The sequence below is a fragment of the Anopheles cruzii genome, chromosome 3, assembly GCF_943734635.1.
Source record: "Anopheles cruzii chromosome 3, idAnoCruzAS_RS32_06, whole genome shotgun sequence".
Taxonomy (NCBI): domain Eukaryota; kingdom Metazoa; phylum Arthropoda; class Insecta; order Diptera; family Culicidae; genus Anopheles; species Anopheles cruzii.
The window spans coordinates 44,290,991-44,308,039 of NC_069145.1; the positions used below are offsets into that span (position 1 = coordinate 44,290,991).

At 43.1% G+C, this 17,049-nt stretch overlaps 7 protein-coding genes across 8 annotated transcripts in view; 3 read left to right on the plus strand and 4 right to left on the minus strand.

The window, feature by feature from the left end:
- Window positions 1-616: 616 nt before the first annotated feature.
- Window positions 617-2,755, plus strand: LOC128274731 (myoneurin-like). Its single transcript, XM_053013028.1, has 2 exons — window positions 617-1,704; window positions 1,775-2,755. The coding sequence occupies exons 1-2, from the start codon at window positions 638-640 to the stop codon at window positions 1,911-1,913; spliced, it is 1,206 nt and encodes a 401-aa protein (XP_052868988.1). The 5' UTR covers window positions 617-637; the 3' UTR covers window positions 1,914-2,755.
- On the minus strand, window positions 1,923-2,788 carry LOC128274732 (low molecular weight phosphotyrosine protein phosphatase-like). Its single transcript, XM_053013029.1, has 2 exons — window positions 2,628-2,788; window positions 1,923-2,514 (listed from the first exon to the last, which is right to left on the minus strand). The coding sequence occupies exons 1-2, from the start codon at window positions 2,662-2,664 to the stop codon at window positions 2,066-2,068; spliced, it is 486 nt and encodes a 161-aa protein (XP_052868989.1). The 5' UTR covers window positions 2,665-2,788; the 3' UTR covers window positions 1,923-2,065.
- A 253-nt stretch (window positions 2,789-3,041) lies between these two features.
- On the minus strand, window positions 3,042-5,730 carry LOC128270468 (RUN domain-containing protein 1). The gene is made up of 3 exons (XM_053007870.1): window positions 3,874-5,730; window positions 3,702-3,799; window positions 3,042-3,639 (listed from the first exon to the last, which is right to left on the minus strand). The coding sequence occupies exons 1-3, from the start codon at window positions 5,728-5,730 to the stop codon at window positions 3,435-3,437; spliced, it is 2,160 nt and encodes a 719-aa protein (XP_052863830.1). The 3' UTR covers window positions 3,042-3,434.
- Window positions 5,731-6,956: 1,226 nt separating this feature from the next.
- LOC128270469 (zinc finger imprinted 3-like) lies at window positions 6,957-8,573 on the minus strand. Its single transcript, XM_053007871.1, has 3 exons — window positions 8,294-8,573; window positions 7,284-8,240; window positions 6,957-7,200 (listed from the first exon to the last, which is right to left on the minus strand). Exons 1-3 carry the CDS (start codon window positions 8,446-8,448, stop codon window positions 6,957-6,959), a joined length of 1,356 nt encoding a protein of 451 aa, XP_052863831.1. The 5' UTR covers window positions 8,449-8,573.
- A 411-nt stretch (window positions 8,574-8,984) lies between these two features.
- Window positions 8,985-11,243, plus strand: LOC128275132 (DNA-dependent metalloprotease SPRTN-like). The gene is made up of 2 exons (XM_053013531.1): window positions 8,985-9,386; window positions 9,459-11,243. Exons 1-2 carry the CDS (start codon window positions 8,985-8,987, stop codon window positions 11,130-11,132), a joined length of 2,076 nt encoding a protein of 691 aa, XP_052869491.1. The 3' UTR covers window positions 11,133-11,243.
- A 141-nt stretch (window positions 11,244-11,384) lies between these two features.
- LOC128270470 (zinc finger protein 60-like) lies at window positions 11,385-14,864 on the minus strand. Its single transcript, XM_053007872.1, has 5 exons — window positions 14,842-14,864; window positions 13,179-13,284; window positions 12,961-13,121; window positions 12,717-12,897; window positions 11,385-12,674 (listed from the first exon to the last, which is right to left on the minus strand). The coding sequence occupies exons 1-5, from the start codon at window positions 14,862-14,864 to the stop codon at window positions 11,385-11,387; spliced, it is 1,761 nt and encodes a 586-aa protein (XP_052863832.1).
- Window positions 13,992-17,049, plus strand: part of LOC128275133 (ubiquitin-like protein 3) — a 60,457-nt gene continuing 57,399 nt past the window's right edge. Inside the window, exons 1-2 of one of the 2 annotated variants that reach the window (XM_053013533.1) lie at window positions 13,992-14,030; window positions 14,869-15,688. In XM_053013533.1, coding sequence (XP_052869493.1) covers window positions 15,659-15,688 — 30 coding nt within the window. In that variant the 5' untranslated portion in view covers window positions 13,992-14,030; window positions 14,869-15,658. Of the gene's footprint in view, window positions 14,031-14,440; window positions 14,583-14,868; window positions 15,689-17,049 lie in introns of those variants that run through there. The other variant, XM_053013532.1, reaches the window with a different exon arrangement.

Below are 17,049 nucleotides of genomic sequence, written 5' to 3' on the forward strand. Positions count from 1 at the left end.
AACGGAATTCGAACGGAATTCGCTTGCACGATCAGCACGTCACGCGTCCATTCACAAATCTTCACGGGAAGCGGCGAAGGACACAAAGAATCGGCACCAAACGCACCAGCGATTGCGGAGAATACCTAAACGTCGCCAGCAGCACAGACAGCAACAGAGCAAACGCACGTCAAAGAGCACACTTCAAAGAGCAGAACGGGACGGATGATTGGCATAAGGTGTGTAGAGACGATGGTCACCCTTTAAATGACATCTTTCGATAAACGAAAAGTGCGACTATAATACGGGGCGAAAGGTGTAAGACCCTTGTATTTTGGAACAATAATATGAACATAAACATTTTCTTCTCCTTCCGGGTGGAGCTCTTAAAATGAAAAATAAAAATTGTAAAAAAATGCAAAATTATAAACCACTGATTCCAGCAGTTCAAAATCGTTGATTCGAATTAAACTCTCAAATACAATGTCTACCCGATCCAGCTGTCAAAGTGGTACAAAACAAAAACCATAGTTCAATTTGTTTATTTCTCAAACCACCTTCTGTATTATAAAGATTTTATTTTATTCATATTCTTCGTAGAATACTGTAGCGCAGAACACATATTAGCCAGTTGAGGACCACAGAACAATCTGTTACAATGGTACTAAGTACAACAAACTGTTGTCGCTTATGCGCGAAGATGGAAACACAGCCGTTGATGCATTCGCTAGAGTCGTTAAAAAGCACCGAAGAAATGATACAATTGCTAGATTTTTGCCTCCATCATCAGGCTGATTTAAAGCGAAATGATTCCTTGCAGTTCATACCAACAGCTGTTTGCGATACGTGTGTGGATGTTGTAAAATACCTTGCCAAATTTGTTCACAATTGCCGAAGAGCTCAACACAAACTGCAGCAACTCGTATCATCCGAGATGTGCGATTCAACAGCTTTCGACGTTCACCACGAGACTTCCAATCACTACAACGACAATGCTCCATCGATCGAAACCGTGATCGTTGGTGATAATCTTTTGGATATTGCTGTAATGGAGCAAGACGATAATGTAGAAATTAAAGTTGAAACAGTTTATTGTCCGGGAGCACTTCCAACAATCGGTAATGGTAGACAACCTGGTCGGCGAACAATCGAAACAACTGACGATACAAAAGTAGAAAACACTGATCGTGAAAAAGAAAGTACAATTGGCGCCTCGTATCTGCATACAAAAAAATATTCGGGAGCATCTAAATCAGGAAGAAGTAATGTTGCTCCATACACATCGGATGTAGATGTGCCAGCAGAAAAACAAAACAAACGAACGACCGCCGACCAACCGCCGCCATCGAGATGCAAGCAGATCTGCCAAATTTGTGGCAAAGTACTCTCAAACAGTGCAACATTCCGGGTGCATATGAAGATGCACTTGCAGGACAAGAACTTGGTGTGTCGTATCTGCAATCGGCGGTTCTACGTTAAGCAGGAGCTAAAGGTTCACATGGAATCGATTCACGAGCAAAAAGAGTTCGCTTGCAGTATCTGTGGTCTGAAGTGTCGTTGGCGCAAGAGCTTGAGTCGGCACATGCAACTACACGAAGAAAACCCTTATAAACACAAGTGCAACCACTGCGGACAGGCTTTCGCACGTCCCCATCAATTGCGGATCCACGTAATGAAGCACACCGGAGACAGAGTATACTGTGAAGAGTGTGGCACCGGTTACAGGTAAACGTTGACGACGCAACTTGCGTCTGTAGACAAAGTGATAGTGTATTTTTCTTTAAATATTTTTTAGGCACAATTACATGCTAACACAACACAAAATTCGCAAACACGGTCACGTGATAGAGGGCGTACAGTTGTACAAAATAAGTCGAAAAAAGATAAAGGGCACACAAAACAAAGCGAATGCGTCACAACAGCTCGATGAATAAGAAGTGAAAATTAGAACAAGCTCGACAACGGTTTATTGAACATTGTTGAAATTTAACACCTGTCGGTTTACGGAAAAAAACTTTGAAACGATTGAACTATTGTAGTAACCATTAGTGAATTAGACACATTTAAAACTCCGAAACCAATATTGTTAGACCTCGGCTTTTTGCGATTTCGCCAAAAATGACTTACAGCACCGTACACATTGCACGTAGCACTGTTCGAATCCTTCCGATCCGTTGTCGTAGTAAGGATCACGTATAATTGCTCCGGGTTGTTGAGGATCGAAGTCGCCGAGTAACAAAATTTTAGCTTTGCACTCTACGCGCGGTGCCCGCTCCTTAAGGTCTGTTATGTTTTCTCCATCCATGCCAAAAATGTAGTCGTAATGGTCAAAGTCCGCTTTCGTAATCTGGCGCGCTTTGTTGCTGTACGGAAGATCATGTTTTTTCATAGTTGCCAATGCTCGATGGTCGGGAGAGCGGCCTACATGCCAGGATCCGATGGCTGCACTGTCTACCTCCCACTGGTCAGCAACACCAGCTGCGTTAATGATCTTAAGAAACACCGCTTCAGCGATTGGCGATCGGCAAATATTACCTGCAAAACAAATATTCTGAATATAGTTTGTGTTGGATAGGCTTCGTGTTAAAAGTAGTATTCGCCGCTCGATACTCCAAACTGCGTAGTTCAACAAACGAAATCTAGCATACCGAGACAAATAAACAGTGCTTTTTTCCCGTCGCTCATGGTAATCAGCAAAACAGCAATCAGAATCTTCTTGTGCAATAACGCTACGGAAACACAAAAAATTAGCGAATAAAATATGAGAATCACAAAATATGATGTCAATAAGCCGGTTAACGTCAAACTTTCCACAGGGTGATTCTCCACTGTCAACAACATTTATTTTAAATTTGAGTGCCTATTCAATTTTTTTTAAATATTTCATACAGATATTTTGTTAACCTGGTTTTAATTAATAGGTCGTCATATAAGGAAGAAGGAACTGTAGACAAACGGATTAATGAGTCATAAGTATATTTGTTATATTATACGTATACATTATCGTAGCCACCAGTAAGGCTAGGTTCATAAAGAAAAACAGTTATATGGTAACACAGCTTCTATTCTATTATTTCTTTCTATGAAAAAGAAAGGTTTTTATACATTGTCTCACGTTATACCTTTAATGATATATTGTAATACACTATAAGCTATTCGCCTCGTTCCAGCTCTTCCTGTTCACGATTCCCAGTCGTAGTGACGCAATAGTTTCGTAAAGACGAAGTATTCAACACTGCTTCCCATTCTGCACGTCCTTATACGGTTATTTTAACAATAATATTGTATAACTTTCAACCGCAAATAGGAAAGTTTGCGATCGCAATTGCATAGTTGGGAGGACTCGGACATAGGTGTGGAAAGGTACTTGAAATGTGTCGACCGTCGACCGCCATGGATGGACTGTTCTTTGGATAACTGCACGGCAAATCAACAAAGTTTAACAAACCTATTAACTACATAAATACGTCTTTGATATTTTTGAACTGGCGAATCGACAAATCCTCCGGTAGGTCGAAACGATACTGCGTTAGTGTGTCGAGCGTCTTGAGTGCATCGCGGAAGCCAGTGTTTGCGACGTAACTCCAGGTGGAATAGTACGAACTGATCATTTCTTTACACTGGTAGATAAGGTACAGCCATTGTGTTAGCTTCTGCGCGCTGAAAAGAAAATCATAAACATTATACCGATTCCATTAAATAGGCATTTTCTATCTACCTACTTTAAACCAGCGCATATGAATGCTTTGAACTGCGAATCGTAGCTACGCTTGTAGGGGCTATGCAGTGCCACAATCGACCCTATGGCACTTAAAAGACTCTGTAAAACGCATAGGTATTAGCACTGATCGTAGGCACATAGGCATTAGCACTCTACCGATAGTTGGTACATACCTGTTTGTTTGAAAGCGGCCTACCATCAACTATATCCAGATTGAAGCTTTCTGATAGCTTTCTCGCCGGTGTCGAGTTGTAACGATCGCCATTTTTCACGTTATAATAAATAAGTAACAGTTCCCAGGCATGCATGCTTGGGTCACTGTTTGCACGGGTTCTATGATCCTCCCATTCATACTCATCATCGACCTCGTTGTCCTGTGAAAACAGATTCGTGGCACCTGCGGAAGCGTCGCCTTCAAAAGAGTTTGTCTGCTTTTTTGGAGCCGTTGTTGTTGCTCCGGCACTCTTACGCCTCACGTTGGAACGATAGAAGCGTTCATCCGGTCTGCCGTCCATGTTCGGTTGCACATAGGTGCTGTTGCTGCCGCTACCTCCGGTGGATGAAAAACATCCCGATATGAATGGGACCAAACTGTTACCTGTGCCTTCAGTAATTCCTCGCAAACCGTGCTGCATCAACATTTGGATCGTTTTGCTCAAACGCTTACGAACCAGTAGCGTCAGATCGTAGTGCTTCCGGTTACGACGGCTAGGACGCACTGAATCTTCTTCATCTACCTCGTTGCAATCGGATTCGTGGGCTGTCTGTTTAGTTTCGCTCTGCAGCATCATTGCTAACGATGCAACTTCATGTACATCGTACTCCAGACGCGCTCGTACATCGCCCCAGCAATTCTCTCGCGTGCGGGTCATACTTTTTGATGCGTAACTCCGTTCTCGCGTTCGTTCGCTGCTGCAATTGAACTGAGACAAGGCGAACATCTGTAGCAACGTTCCAGCCTTATCCATCAGTCCGAAGGCTTTATTGTTGAACGTTTCTCGTCGAGTTATCGGTGTGTAAGCACTAGGGCGGCCAGAGACTCCATTTGATGTTTCCGGTTTCGAAACCGTGTGACGGCCTCCACCGTCATCTTTGCCCGGGACCGGTGTGCCTTCCATTGCCCTCTGCTGTTGCTCGAGAAAGCGCTTTTTGATTTCGGCCTTTTCATTCGTCTGCAAAAATCCGATAAAACGTTCGAGATCCTGTATTTGGGTTTTCAGTTGGGTCACCAACTGCTCCTTCATCTTCAACGGGTTGACCAGTTCGTCCAGTGCGCTGTCAACCTGCTGACGCAAATCTTCCGACGTTAGCTGGGGCAGATCAAGTTCATTCAAATTCAGATTAATCTTCTTCTTGATCTCCTCAATGATCACTTTCTGCTTTTCGAGCAGAATCGACTGTGGAAGGATCCCGGCACCCGATTCATAAGCATATCGCTCCAGGTCCATGAGCTGAGATTTTAAGTGTTCGATGAGCTCATGTTGCTTCTCTCTTAGGTTTTCCACCGACTCGGGGCTACGATCTAAGTTCGCCACTATCTCCGGGATATTTTGCTTTACCGGATTTTGCTGGATTTCTGGTATGCCAAGGAAGGCGAATTCTTCCAGATTTTTTAGCAAACCATCGCGCTCTACCGCGGGCGCTTCGACTATCTGCCGTAGACGGAGTTGCACCTGTGCGAAGTGTGACGTTAGGGCAATCAAATTAGACGACAAAACTTCATGTTCGTCCTCGAGCGATCTTAAGCGTTCCCGCTCTTCGGAACCATGAACCGCTTCATCCTGCTGGTCGACTGTACTTTCGTCGGTGAGTGCATGATTAGACTCCGAACTGAAGGCAGAATCGAAATCAAACTCATCCTCGGATACATTTCGAATGTGTACGGATCGATCATTGTCCACGCATAGACTGTACTTTGAATCATGCCTGACATTGTCTGGAACGCCACACTCATCGTCGTCGTTTTCCGGATCAATTTTGTTCGTATTCGAAGGGGGTAAATCCTCACAGATTTCTATGTTGATGGACATTGTTCCCTGTCCTGGATCTGAGTCGCATTCAGTATGGTAATCGATGTCCGTAAATCCGTCTCCACGAAATCAATGTTTGGTATTCTGATGATTTTTTCGTAGATTGAAAATCAACTAGTCGCTACACCAAGTTTTATTGGGCTAAAGAGAAAAACAGGATCCTGTTGACTTCTGGAATGACGTTAAAACCAATTTTCTACTTCATTCGTGTACCATATGTCCAATTACAAGACACTTTTCTTTAGCAACATACCTTAACAATTTGTTATCTACACTCGTAACATGAAATACGAAAAGCTGTAACTAATCCAACAGACGGAAAACATTGAGCACATGTTGCCACGTAGCGATAAATTCATTAGCACATTCTACACGTCGAACAAATGAATGCCAATGGAATAAGGCAGCAAGTCGTACGAAATGAGCTGAGACTTTTCCGTTCTCTACTAAGACTTTGGAACGCGTTTTGGTTTTCTTTATTATTGACAGCTTTACAAAGTTTTTCCCACCTATACTTGTGTTGGTAATCACAATATTATTACGCTGCCCGTATTGTGAACATTTAAACTGCACAGCACATGCGCATCTACTAGTATAACGCTGGATTGTTTCTTTCCTTACCACGTGTAAACTGACGTAGGCTCACGTTCAAGAAAGATTGAACAGCAAATTAATAGTTGGATGCCAAGATTCGACAGGACTTTGAATTGGGCTTTATGAAAAAGTAAGATATTACCAGCATTGTCAAAAACCATTCGTGTTGCGCTTCAGATCTTTCTATAATTGTTTCGTACTTGAAATAGAAAATGCACAAGAGTGAGTCAACAGGTAGTAACATCATCTGGGCAACTAGACTAGAACTAGACTGACTGACTGTAATGACTGTAATGACTAGAACAGTTTTGCTAAAGTTCCGTACTTATAATAGTTATATTTTAAACATTTTCCCTTGCCAATTAGTTTATATTCCTTTACTCATAATAATTATAAGTGTTTTTATCTGAATCTACTATCACCCAAATACTTTGCGATATATTTTGTCCACTGTATGAAAATACATGCAATATGCAATGAATTAGTTTAATAATATCGTTATGGAAAACAAATATGTTACCTTTCATTAATTTCGCACATCGACCAAATACTATTACAAGATATAAATTTATCATTTTCTATAATGAATAAATCCAAATCTCTTTATTATGTCCTTTATTTGTCAACATAATTTACACAGTTTTATCGCATGAATCCAATATTTCTACATCATAATCCACTGCTTCTAACAGATGCTCTTCTCCTTCCTCTGATTCCATTATTATTTCGCCTATGTTACATGTCTTCGTCCCAGTTTGCAACGGATTCCGCTGGGCAGATTTCGTATAGTTTGACACCTTCTTTTCGTACAACTTGACTCCAGCAAAAGTCATACTGTGCTTCCGTATTTTGTGTTGAGTTAGCATATAATTGAATCTGTGCGAAAATGCGTTCAATATGCAATAAATTAGTTCAACAATATCGTAATGAATAACGAATATGTTATTATCCGCTCTTACCTGTAGCCAGCGCCGCAGATTTCACACCACAAACGATCTCCGGTATGCTTCATCACGTGTTCCCGCAGCTTGCCGGGTGTCGTGAACTTTTTCTTGCACACCTGACAATCATGTTTGAACGCCGTCCTTGTGTGTACCACCTTTACATGGCGTTGTAAGCCTTTTCGCCAGCGAAATTGCACATCGCATAAATTGCATTTGAATAATTTACACTCGTGTATCGACTCTATGTGCATTGTGAGGTCACGCCGCATCTTGAACTGCTTGCCACAGGCATCACAAGAAAAGCGCAGCTCGTTTGAGTGAATCTGTTTATGGTTCGACAGGTTACCTCGTGATCGGAACGTCTTACCACAGACGTGACAGATGTAGCTAGGAACAGTTTTTTTCGTCAGCGTTCCATAGTTTTTCGGGTCTCTCTCCAAAATTGTCACGCTTTCTATAAATACATCGTTATTACGTTTTCTGTGTTGCCTCAAATTCTTAGATTCATCCGGCATGTTAGCGAGCATCTCTATGGTACTCAAATTAGTACCGTATAGTTCGTCTCCTGCTTCAGAGTTGAGATCTTCCTGAGTTGTATCGTTGCAACTGTTTTCATGAATATCGGTTTCTTCATGATCGTCCAACTCTTGCTGATTTTCGACAAGAATGTCTGTTTCGGAGACTAGATATTCCTGCGCTTCGTTGTCTCTGCTTGTTTGCGGTGTTCCAACCTGCTGGTTATCGGTAACATTATGTTGTTCGTCAAAAATAGATCGCAATGTTTCCTGAGCCTCTTTGCACCGCATCCAAAAATTTTCCACAAACTTTACGCTTTCCTTGCAGCTTGAACAAACACCAACTGGTAAGCACTGCGAGTCACACAGAGCAAGTTTACTTTCAAATATATCATCGAGTATTGCCAACAATGCGCTCCCGTCGTCCATTTCCGAGCTCTGTATGGCACCACAAAGCCTACAATAAGCGTTTTGAAACATAATTTCGCGTCGTTTTTTAGGTTTATATACCTTTGATACGTTGTCGTTCGATGTAGATAGCAATTGGATATTTCGCGATGGTAGCGTTCCCGGTAAAAGACGTGGTGTTCTATGTCTTCGATCGATATCTCGTTCGTGGAAGTGCCGTTCGCAGACAAAAATTGTCTCCGGTAAACTCTGACCATAATATTCTTTAGGCCACTCCGTACGGTGCCACCAACGGTTTAATTCAACCGTACGTATGATCGAAAAAAGAGTTACATTCTTTTTCGTTTCCGTTGCTCCGGAAGCACAGTTAGGAATAAAACAACTCAAAGCCATTAGAGTCACGAAAAAGTGATTTTGTGTTAACAAACAAGCATCAACAAAATCAACAAACTCTGTTGCAACTGACGTTAGCTGCTGTCAAACCAATTTCATCGCAGTGTTCAAATTGGAATCGAGAAAAGTTATTTTTCTATATTCGATTAAATACTATTTATAAGTAGCGAATTATGTTGCACTTGCACTTGGCAGCCTAGACTAGATTCAAATCCATGCAATAATTTTAATTTCCAAATTAACTTAACAATATTCCGATCAATATATAAAAGTATAGAACCATTGAGTATAAAATGAGGTCATTACCGAACGTCAAGTATGTTAGTTGTCAACAAAACAGTTAGAAAGTTATGTTTTAGTATCATTGCTGATAGAATACTTTACCCTTAATTGCTAGAAGATGGGCAATGATCGTGATCTGAATTCTACACAAAATCTAGTTCACCCGGAGTGGGAAATACTGGACCCTACACCGGATATTTTCACTCTGTTTCCATTATTTGACCGCAAGTTCTTTCAAGGCAAGTTGGGCTGCGTGCAGCTAGAGTGGAGTAAAAAGATGTACAACTGTGCCGGAATATGCTACCAGCGATCGAATCGTATGGGTAAAAGCTATATCATAAGACTAAGTGAACCACTACTTAAATTACGACCCCGAAAAGATTTGGTACAAACGCTGCTGCACGAGATGATTCACGCGTACTGCTTCGTTCTCGGCATCCGGGAAGGTAACGGTGGGCACGGTCCAACGTTTAAGAAAATAATGAACGGAATTAATAAAATAGCTGGCACACATATTACAGTGAGTTGTTTCATCGTGTTCTTGACTTAGATGAACAAATCTTTAATTTACATTGTATTGTTTGACTTGCAGGTTTATCACACATTTCACGACGAGGTAAACCTTTACAAAACGCATTGGTGGAAGTGCAGTGGACCATGCCAACGCAAACATCCCTTTTATGGGGTGGTGAAACGTACAGCAAATCGCAAACCAGGTCCCAGTGATTTCTGGTGGAAAGAGCATAATCTGACCTGTGGTGGTGAGTTTGTGAAAATTCGTGAACCTTCGCCAAAACGAAAAATTACAAAAAATAAGGAAAACCAACCTGGATTTTTCACACCAAGTCAGAAGAAAAAACCTGAGCCAAGTAGCTCGAAATCGATCTCCAATAGCCCGCAGAAAAATCTAATATCAAATTACTATAACAACACTACCACGTATGGAACCGGATCTCCTGCAAATGTGCCTTCTTCTGGGCGTTCTAACCCATCAGGAAAACCGATTTATACGCCTGGGGTGAAACCCAATTTCGGTGGTGGAACGCTGGTCATTCGAAAGCCACCATCCACTGTTACAGCAAAACCCGCTCCTGTTACACCAAAAGTAGAAAAACCAACCACTGCCGCACCGGCGCTTCCATCGCACCGTCCGCATGCTGAAGGTAATTTGCGCAACGTGGTTCAGTTCAAGGACATAAAAAGCGATGACGAAGGGACCAATCCCCACAACCCATCGCGACCACCCATCGGGCCATTATTTGTCGGTCGCGGTTACACTCTTGGATCATCATCGAATGGTGAACGGAGAAGCCGTCTTTTGGATCAATTTCCTACATCGAAAACCAAACCTTCAAACCCTAAAAGGGCACGCACCGAAGACACTTATTCCGTGGATCGTTCAACTGTGCTGTTGTCCGACGATTCCGACGATCTTTTTGATGCCATTGACCCGACGGAGGTGGAACGAACGGTGGCTAAAATTAAAATGGAACGACAGGATGCTATCAAGAAGGAAATCATCGATTCTTTCACTGGTGACGAAGTCGATGATATCGTGCTAATAGACGACGACTATGAGGACGAGTTGGTGGACGAAGAACTTGCATCAATCGATGGCTCGTTGCTTGATCGCTCCGTTATCGATGATCTGTTCAACGAAAACGACGAGCTGATCGAAGATTATAATCGAACGAATGCAAAAATTAATACTGAAAACGTCGACGATGAAATTGTATCGTGTCCAACGTGTTTCAAAAAAATTGCACGTAAAACAGTAGAAGATCACCTAGAACATTGCTTTAGATCCATTACTGAAGGCATAGATAGAGGTGACAACTCAGGGAAAGCGTTCGTTAAGCGGGAAAGTGACACCATTAGACCATCAACATCGAAAGCAACTCAAGAAGGAACCAAGCCAGTAATTAAACAAGAAACGCACGCATCCACCGTCACCTCTGGGCCAGATGCACACGAAGCACGTCGGCAGCTTCTCCTCGATTGTGGCTACACAGATGATTACATTGCGTCCGTGCTGAACGACTGTGCCAATGACCTACCAACGCCGGATCTTTCCAGCCTGTTACGAGAGAGTGGCTACACGGAAGAGGACATTGCACGTGCCTTGCATGGGTCGAGCCGTGACGATTCATTGGAGGACGACGTGGAATTCGTGTCAACCGTTGATAGCTGTGACTGTCCAAGCTGCGGGAAACCGGTCACCCTCGCACACATTAATCAACATCTTGATCAGTGTCTGTTCAAATAACGATACATAAAACTGAAAATCGCATGAAAATACTTACAACCTCTTATATTTCGTCATGAAGGTGCAGTCAAATTAATGTATAAGAATATAAATGTAAATACTTGTTTAACGGGTTTTTAAAAAAATTAAATGTTTGCCAAATTTATACAGCATCCGCAGCAACACCAACTGTGAACGGCACATTGTACTGAGCCAACTGTTTTTGTCTGTGTCTAATGTATTTTATTTAAATTAATTCAATGGGGCATTATTTTAAGACTGATATCCGGTGGTGGACGAACTAATCGGAAGTTTTTGTACGCATCTTTCCTCTTTGCTTTCTGCTACTGCTTCCCGGGTGTGAGTTCGCAGATGAGTGCGCAAACCGTTTTTGTTCGCAAAACACTTGCCACAGTGTTGACACATTTCCGGTTTCTCTCCGGTATGCGTGGTGTAGTGGGCGCGAAGTTGCTTGGCTGTGGCAAACAGTCGCTTGCAACGGTCGCATTCATACTCCTTGAAATGCGCCTGCAAATGAGAGATCATGTTGTTCACTTTATCCGTACCATACCGGTCGCAGTGCTTGCACTTATAGTGCATCGGTTCACGGCTGACTATCGTGTAGTGTTCCTGCCAGGAGCGCGTCGGACGGTAGTTGTCGTTCTTGGCATGCACTTTCATGTGCAAGAATAGATTACACGAAGTGTTGAATTTTTTCGGACACAGTGAGCACTGGTAACTGCGTTCCTGCGTGTGCTTCTTCAGGTGTACATCGTACGATTCGATCGTTTGTAGCACCTTCTTACACACCATACATTCGAAGCCACTATTTTCATCGTGACTGAGCTCGTGGTTACGCAGTTTGTTTGGGTGGTTGAACACTTTTTCACAGTGCCGACACTTCAGAGCCGTCGTGTGGTACTTCTGATGCTTCTTTAAGGCATCCTGGGAACCGCACTGTTTTCCGCACACCTTGCAATGTGTGATACACGGCGCACCACCGCCGAGATGGTAGAACTGCGTATGATAATACTTTCCAGACGCATTACTATATCGTCGATCACAGTAATCGCACTTGATCGGTTGTTCGTGCATTTTCAGGTGCGTGTTTAACGTTCGAACACGCGTTAGGATGACCGTCTTCATGACACATCGCTCGCAGGTGTACGGAACTCGGTCCACGTGTGTAGCAAAATGGTCCAGTAAAGCCTTCTGGGAACCAAGGGATTTACTGTTGCAGATGTAACATTTATAATCACGCAGCGCCGGACTCGGACTGCCTTCTGGTTTTGTAGACCCGTCGCGACAGGAATTTGTCGTTTTTCTGCGTTTCCTTGTTTTGGGATGATGTCCAGTTTCCAACACTTGTGCGATGGGCGAAATCTCGGCATCGATAATTTCCAAACCATTATCCTCCGGCATGTCGTTGCAAGTGATATCCTTCTCGCAGGAAACGCTCTCTTCGTAGGATAATTCATCGTAATTATCGTACTCATTATCCGATTGTTTTTCATCCTTGTTGGATCTTTTTGATGGCGAGTTCGTTACACCATGTCCGGCAACCTTGGCACGAACACGACGAGACCGCCGGCAATTTGTAATTACCTGCCTCCGCATCAGTACTGAGTCAATGGCGTGTGGAAATGAACGCCGTTTATCGAGCGAATGTAGTTCGGCATCTGTTCGGTCTCCAGCCAAAATATTATCGAAAGGATCGGTGGAATTCCTAGCAGTGTCTGAATCGTTGCTTACACATATCACTAATTCCTTTGCGGGTATAGCAAGCCTACAGAGACATGAAAACAAGTCGTTGATGAATTTACGACGCAGGTAATTTTTTAACTCTTACTCGTCCTTAGCGATGCTATTAGCTGCAGTACTACTGGAGACTAATGATGACCGCAGTTTACGGTCGGAAGCACGAAAGAGTGTCACATGTTCCTGAATGCTTATGAGCTTGTTAGCGCACGTTGTGCAAATCGTTTTAGGTAAATCATCTTCTTCGTGGATCTGTAAGAATGGATTCGGATAACGTTTGCTCTTAGCGCTTCTTGTGAAATTACTTACATCCAGTTGCACTGTCTCTCGGATGATGGCACGGAGATCACACTCGCCGATTGCTTCGAAAATAGAACGTTGGTCGTCAGAGATATCGAGGCATAATCTGCAAATGGGAAACTTCCCTTCTTGATTCATTTTCGTTCCGTTACGCGTGATACTTTCACATTCATATCAAACTATTTTATGCTTTCCACCACTAGAATTTCGTATGAAGCTAGCACTTCTGGAATCAAAATAAAAGTTGAACGTAATTTGTTTACCTTATTGACAGTTCGTTGACGTTTCGTTGCTCTGTTTTCAGTTGGTAAAATCTAGTTAAAATCTAGAATACATAAATTTTACAATTCTTTACTTAAAAATAACAAGTTCAACTGTTTTAAAAATGTTAGAAACATTCTCGTTTAGGTAGGAACTATTTCAAAGGGATTTGGTTTTTGCTACGGATTCAACGTTAGTCTACTCTTTTCTTTGTAGAAATTGTTGGCCCAACAATATCAGAAAGCGCTTGCTTCGGGAGCGAAACACTGGAAAAATGTGGCAAATAATATTGTCGCGGATGCGGTAATTAATAAAAACCACAAGCCAGATTTTTGCATGGAGTACCGGTCTTCAATGTGCGAGGTTTTTCGGTCCCAAACAATCCGCAGCTTGCTTGAAAGAAAACTACATAGAATTAGTTTTCGTTGGTCTGAGTTCCTTAAAGCCTCGGCGATGTTATTTGCGGCTAGCGATTGAACTTGTTCATCGTAACTTGGGTCGTGGCGATGTTATTCGGCGTTATTTTGTTCATTCGAATGTTCAGCGAGTTGGTGCTGAATCGTCATGGTGTTGAGGTGTTATTGAGGTGTTGTTGACGAGGTTGGTGCGTTTCTATTTCTATTTGGTGCCACCGAGCAAATGTTCCCCTCCGTTGGGAGTGTACGAAAAATAAATCACAGTGTCACAGTGTCGTCAGTGTTTTCGGTTTGTTTCAACAAAAGGCAAATGTCCAATCGCGATCGTCGTCACATCTGTCCGCATGACATCCCATTTTTGCTCAGTGTAGGTTCGCGGTTGGGAAAGTTTTCTGACCATCGCACCAATCCCTTGTTGGGATCCTTTCGCGATAGTCCACTGGCTAGGAAAAGTGGTAGTGGCAGTGGCGATGGCAGTGGCGGTGGTGGCAATCTAGTGCGGCTCATCAGAGCAGAATTTGGCTGATCCTTCCGCTGAACGCGCGAGTGCGTGGAGTGTGTGCGTTTGCTTGTGCGTGCCCATTGTGTTGTTGTAAAATGGATTGGGATGAAAATTTACATCTTCCGAAAAAATCACTCCCTTGACGCGCGAGCGCCACTGAGTGGTATTAGCGCACTTGCCAGTGTGTTGGTGGTGGCGAAAATTCTGAAGTTGCGCCACGCACTGTTTCAAAAGGTTGGTGTTGTTTGAAAATAATACCTGCCTGACGTTCGGTGTGTGTATGCGTGTTTACATCGTGAACGATGCTCCGTGAAGTTATGTGCACATTGGTCCCTGGGCCCGTTGTCAATGGTGATCTCCGATGGTTCGTTCGGACGAATCTATGCTCGCCCTGCACATAATTACACATTCCTGTTCCGCTCCCTTTTGCGAACAGATTTCTGTTCGATGAACTGCCAGAAGAATCCATCTTCTCTAAACGAATCTTTTCCTTTTCTCCATATTAATGTTCCCCATTTAGTCTGCACGAAATGGCCAGCTTTCGGTGAAGCTTTAAATAATTTCAGTGCTCGCTGGTGCATCGTGAATGTGCATTGTGACATGTGTACCAGAAAGATCGAAATTTCGTAAATTGCAATAGAAACCCGTTTATTCGTTGACCCACTTCCACTGAATGGGTGTGTAGTACGTGAAATGGCAGTGAAAATAGTGTGAATCAGTTTTTACAAGTTTTTCGATCGAAAGAATCTGTCACTGGCTCAAAGTGGTGCTTGCTGAGGTTTCCCCTGACCGCTTCTTCGTGGGGTCATTCGGTGACCTACAGGAGCTCCTGGCTGTGGGCTGCAGCTGGTTTCGTATGGGAAGCTAATCCGTTAGTGTTATAAATCGGATCTCCGAATCCCTAAACTGCAGGAAGGAGCAGGGCACCACGATTCAGCACCGTTCAGCATTTATCGTTATTTGTCGATTTGGTGCGTTAAATAGCTTTTGTCGCCTGTCCGTCTGGTTGCGAATCGTCTACATTCGTCTTCGTTTCCGCGAAACGTGACAGAAACGGTAGTTTCTGTAACGACAGCGCCGTCGAACCTGAACCAGGAAGCTCGCTTTCTTGGCACACGCTTTAGAATTGAAAGCTCGTGCAGGAGGGAAGGACGACTGTAACGCGAAGGTACTGACCACCGGGAGGCAACTTGCCCAGGAAGGTCGTAAAATAGACCTACCGTTGGAAGGAGGAAGGAGAGAAGGATCGAGCAACATCCATCGCTGCAACTGCCGTGCACCCACCAGTGCAGCGGACGGAGGCAGGAACGATGTCGTCTAAAAACATACCCGCTGATAAGGTAAGTGGCAGGACTAGATTAGGACTACTGCATTACCGATGGCCTCTTTTGGTGCTTCGGTGGAAAATAATTTAGGAATGTTTCTGCAAATTGTTTATGGGTCGTCCCTTCAAGCTTGAAAGCCCAACAACGAATGTTGATCGGGAAGACATTTTTGTTTCGTGTCGCTTTCGCCCAGCACAGCAATTCTTCTGGTTTTCGTCTTTTAGCACAATGGGTCTATATATCACACAGCCATCTACAAACTTTTGCCAGAGATTAGCTGGAGAAATTCTTATACAGACTTAAACACGAGCGAGGTTTTCTACGCATTCCGCAGCGCGAAATGAGTAGGCCATTTGCATTTTCTGAACGATGTCATCGGAATCTCAGAATGTGTAAAGTGTTTTGTGACCGAACTGAATATTTTGATCTTTCTCTACTTGTTCGCGAATAGTGAAAAATGTAATGGTAATGTAATGTTGCACTGGAATACCCGATTTTTTGTGTCATCGTTCGGGCTGTGCTTTTGCTACGCTTTCCAACAATCAGCGTTGGCACACATACGTAGTGTTTCACCTTTGGTTTCTATTTTTGTCGGTTAAACATCGTTTATCGATTCGAAGCATTTTGTGTCGCGTCACATGTTGTGACATTTTTAGCATGGTGCAATGAAAACAAATCGAAGGTCTGTGCGAATGCAAAATGTCGTTATTGATTTTTTCACTGCCCGTGCCCTACAATTTTGATTTTGGTGGGTTTTTTTATGCAAACGTTGTTGCTATTTTGAAACAATCAGTGCACTCGGTGGAAATACTTTAGCAAAGGCAGACCATTTTGACCACTTTGGGTTCAACGGAGCCTGCGGATCAAGCAGAAAGACATCAATTATCTACCCAATTTAGTATCGGGTTGAACAGGCCATTACGTTCTGCAATGTTTAATCAATTTTTCATCCCATCAAACAGAGTCAGCCACTCATAAAATATGCCCGAAGGAGACGAAGAAAGAAACCCTTTTTGGCGTCCGTCCTTTTTTTAAGCTCAAAGAAATCATGAAAATCGTTCCGTACCAGTAGGGAGTGACTGGTTTCTGATGTTATTTGATGGTCTTTTTTCTGAATGGTAATTAATTAAAAATGCCTCCTCCCTGAGTGTCAAAATGAAGGGCATGAGCATTGCGACAAGGGCAACTGATAACTGACTGGACGGGTGCCTAGCGACTGGCGCTTCTCACTTGCTGTCGAAAAGATTTGAGGTTCAATCACGGTGAAGCAAAGGACAACAATGTGCGGTAGCATATTTTGGACGTCGGATGCTGAAGGCATAGCGACCTTAATTACTTTCCCGCTCGCAGCGTACTTTGGCTGAGATGATGGATGC